Source organism: Apium graveolens, chromosome 4, assembly GCF_009905375.1.
Source record: "Apium graveolens cultivar Ventura chromosome 4, ASM990537v1, whole genome shotgun sequence".
Lineage (NCBI taxonomy): Eukaryota > Viridiplantae > Streptophyta > Magnoliopsida > Apiales > Apiaceae > Apium > Apium graveolens.
Window position 1 is genome coordinate 255,177,605 of NC_133650.1, and position 4,681 is coordinate 255,182,285.

Genomic DNA, 4,681 nt, shown 5'->3' on the forward strand with positions numbered 1-4,681 from the left:
GGGATAAGTAATCAGCTTCCGACTTCCTAGGACTCCAAAGTCCATTCTAATTCTGAGACTAGACAACCAAGTCTCCTAACCCAAGTCTAATTTAAGAACTCCCAACATCTCTATAAGGGGTCTCGCCCCACAAATCAGAACTACGTTTTTTGACTTGATCCTTGGAAATTAGCAAGGTACGTAGGCATCTTGTTAGGGCATATCGAGTCACGAAACACAAGAGCAGTCAAATCGAGTCTCGAAGCTCACATTCCATAATAATAAATACAGCAACTATTATACCTTAGTTTTTGATCCATAACAGATCCCCTTATGCATATTATATAATAAGGATATAATTTTGGTATTTGAATAGTAGTAGAACAATATAATGAGGATATAATTTTGGTATTTGAATAGTAGTAGAACAATGTAATGCTTTTATATTTATGATTTATTAAATCTCTAACTATTTTCATATCCAGGATTGCATTAGAATATTGTATCGTAATTGGTGTTTGAATAGTAGCAGAACAATGTAACTATTTTCTATGATTTTATTAAGAATAAAAATATTTTAATAAGATATAATCTTAATCGTCTATTTTTAATTTTACTTGATCAACGATTGAGATTGTTTCGACGATACATTATCAAAGTTTTGTATAATAAGTGCCTTATGCTTATTATATATGAATGATATAATTAAATAAAATATATTTAATTTTCACTTGTATTGGATTAAGTATTAAATCAATTTATTTTATCATTTAAAATATACATAAGAAAATTTGAAAAATAAGAATAAAATAATATTTTTAAATATAGCTATTTATTGAGGCAGGCAAGGGGTAGCAAGTGGGTGCGGCCGCCACCCCAAACCTGTTATAATCATGAAATTAGTATTAAAACTTACGGGAAAAGATTATATATTAATACATTTAGTACTAAAATATCGTTATTCTAAATTTCGCCCCCTAAAAAATGTACAAATTTATGACTATAATATAAAAATTTATGATATTTACAATAATTATGAATTTAGATAAGTGAACTCAGCTATATTTGTAAATTGAAATTGTTAAAAATAAATTTTATTAATTTATTATATATAATAAATTATAAAAATATATTAGTTACTCCGGAAAACTTTTGCCCCCGCAACCTCGTGTCTCTAACTTGTCCCTCATTAGAATAGATACATTCAACAAAATTTTAGATAATAATGGTTTGACTAATTATTTTAACTATTATGATCAAAAATATTTTTAAAAAACTTTAATTAGATGATATTTTTTCACTTTGTAGAATCTTAACCAATCCCGTACAATTTTTAAGAAGGGACGGTTGTATTGAAAATTATAAATTATATTATTAAACTACTTTTATGGGACGGAGTGAATATAAGAAAGGCTAAACGAATTCCGTACTTGATAAGATTTGTCTACTCGATAGGATGAGAGGTAGACAACAAAGCACGAAATAGAAAAGTACTCCCTCTGTCCTTCCCATTTGTTTACACTTTCCTTTTTTGGATGTCTCATCCAATTGTTTACATTTCAAAACTTTCCAAAAATAGTAAGATTTTTATAATTTTTAAAATAACTACATCCACTACTTCTCTCCACTATACCCAGTTTATACATATAATATTAATCGGTGTCACTATTTTACTCACTTTTTTAACTTTCCTCCACTATTTTATTATTTTTCTTAAACTCCGCGCCCCACCCAAATGTAAACATTTGGGAGGGAGGAGGGAGTAATAAATAGTTGTTGAAATGAACGGATGATGATCATTCTCGCAAGTTGAGCATAATTATTATATTTCATCTTGGCAGATACTGTGCAGTTGAACAAGAGGAAGTTGTTGGGATGAATGGTTGTGATATATGCACACCGCATCAACTTGTACGATTTTTTATTAGATTTTTACTTTCATGTCCGTTTTTAATATTAAAAACAAGATTTGACCCCAACATCTAAAAATATGTATAAATAGGGTATGTTTGTGGTATTAGCACAAGCAAAATGGCTCCTACAACTATAACTGCACTGTCTCAAGAGAAGACACTGAACTTAGACTTTGTGAGGGATGAAGATGAGCGTCCCAAAGTTGCTTACAATCAATTCAGCAATGAAATTCCCATCATTTCTTTAGCTGGTTTGGATGACGATTCTAATGGCAGGAGAGCTGAGATATGTCGTAAAATAGTTGAGGCTTTCGAAGAATGGGGAATTTTCCAAGTTGTTGATCACGGTATTGATAGCGGTTTGATTTCTGAGATGAGTCGTCTTTCTCGTGAATTCTTCGCTTTGCCTGCTGAGGAAAAACTTGTGTATGATACCACTGGTGGAAAGAAAGGCGGCTTTACTATCTCCACTCATCTTCAGGTACGTACATTTTACCAATTTTTTCACAATTAACATCTTCAGCAATAATGCATGCATGATGCTATACTTTGTCGGTGTAACATATTATTATCGATGTAACACGGAAAAATTTTGTGTTTGGTTTGGTTAAACTTCAAGGGAGACAAACAAATTTATGGTGAAGGTATACATTCCAAGGGTAATAATTTAGATCAATTTATTTGCTTCTAATGGTTCTCGATCACTAGCAAATTTTATTTTGTTGGACAATTAACACTAATTACCCACTCAGAGTGAATCAGACAGTCATGTTCTTGTAATTAGCTGCTTGTTAGTGATTTTAATTATGTAAGATGATAAATATATGGAGTTATATACAGGGAGATGATGTTCGGGATTGGCGTGAGTTTGTTACTTACTTTTCGTATCCAATCAGTGCTCGGGACTACTCAAGATGGCCTAAAAAGCCCGAGGGGTGGAGATCAACCACGGAGGTTTATAGTGAGAAGTTAATGGTGCTAGGTGCCAAGTTACTGGAGGTGTTATCCGAGGCAATGGGGCTTGAGAAAGAGGCTCTTACAAAGGCTTGTGTGGAAATGGAACAGAAAGTGTTAATTAATTACTATCCCACATGCCCCGAACCCGACTTGACGCTAGGTGTCAGAAGGCATACGGATCCAGGTACTATTACCATTCTGCTTCAGGACATGGTTGGTGGTTTACAGGCTACTAGGGATGGCGGCAAAACTTGGATTACTGTTCAGCCTGTGGAGGGAGCTTTTGTTGTCAATTTGGGTGATCATGGTCATGTAAGTTTGCTCTCTCCCTCTCTCTCTACCATTTTTGCTTAGTCTCTTGGTAAATGAGGTGTATGTGGTATGTATAAAGTACTCCTATCTGCTGTAATTTATACTTAATCGTTTTAGAATGATTGATTTTGAATGAGCATATAGTTTAATTTAGGAATTTAGCTGACAACTTTGTGCTTTTATGTGTAGTATTTGAGCAATGGAAGGTTCAGGAATGCTGACCATCAAGCAGTAGTGAATTCAACTTCCACCAGATTGTCAATTGCAACTTTCCAGAACCCGGCTCAGAATGCGATAGTATATCCGTTAAAGATCAGGGAGGGAGAGAAGGCAATTCTGGATGAGGCCATCACCTACGCTGAAATGTATAAGAAAAACATGACTAAACATATTGCGGTGGCTACCCAGAAGAAATTGGCCAAGGAGAAAAGGTTGCAAGATGAGAAGGCCAAGATGAAGATATGATCGGAGATTGCCAGGGCAGGTGGAATTTAAGCTCAGCCTTTGTCCACCATACCATCTATGTTTCACGAGTTTGTGCTCGCTGCGTTAGTGAACTATTGTCGTTGTTCAATTCCATGTCTAAATGTCATGGTACTCTTTGGTCAGAAATTCGAAATGTCGTTCTTTTAGGGTACTTAATAATAATTCTAAGTTTTGGAGTGTTCAGTTATGTTCATTCAGTACAGTAATCTAATATATTTGTGCTTTTAATTATATAATGCCTCAAAGAGTTAGTAAAAGAAACAAATTCAGAAATTGAAACTTGCTATTTACTCTTTTGCCCCTACCCCACCCCCACCACCTTATAAGAGCAGCTCTAGCCCATTTGTGAACCTCGAGACACGTAAAGTTTCCTAACCTCCTCATTTTTCTTTTATTTTGCATCAGAGCCGTGAGACTTGAATTGGGTGTGCCCTCTTTGGTGGCCATGGCCACTGCCCTTTTTTAGTTTTTTTTATTATTTTTTTTTGATTTTGCAACATGTTTCTAGCACAGGTGTTGAATGATAAAGGTATAACACTTCTGACAGATGAGTCTTAGCAATACAGTAAGTTGATCACTTTCCAGAGAGGCCATTATTTGTTGAGGTGGTATAAGTTAGGTCCCACTAAAAATGGGCAACCAGACATTTGCATTGCAGTTGCTCTAACTCCCTCTCCTCCCTTTCTTTTCCCCGGCACCGTATCTCTCTCTCTTTCTCGAACTCTCTCGGTACTCTCTTTCTCTGGTTTCTTGTCATTCTTTGATCAAATTTCTATCTGAAACTTGCTTTTTGATCCTTATTGCTTCCTAATCATGTGGCTGTAGGGCTGAACATTCAGTCGGTTCGGTCCAAAACCGGATTGAACCGAATAGACCGAAAAATCCAATTATCATTTTTTCTTGGATCGAACCAGACCGAAATTATATTATGGACTGGTCTGCTTTTGGATTGAACGGACCAAATTTTTAAAAAAATTGTATTAAAATTTTAAACCTAAAATTACAAAATCTAAAATATAATCAAATTAAGGTGA

The 4,681-nt window shown here is 34.6% G+C and overlaps 1 protein-coding gene across 1 annotated transcript; it reads left to right on the forward strand.

Moving 5' to 3' along the window:
* The first annotated feature begins 1,995 nt into the window (after positions 1-1,995).
* Positions 1,996-3,830, forward strand: LOC141720838 (flavone synthase). The gene is made up of 3 exons (XM_074523475.1): positions 1,996-2,373; positions 2,733-3,161; positions 3,351-3,830. Exons 1-3 carry the CDS (start codon positions 2,011-2,013, stop codon positions 3,624-3,626), a joined length of 1,068 nt encoding a protein of 355 aa, XP_074379576.1. The 5' UTR covers positions 1,996-2,010; the 3' UTR covers positions 3,627-3,830.
* Positions 3,831-4,681: the final 851 nt, after the last annotated feature.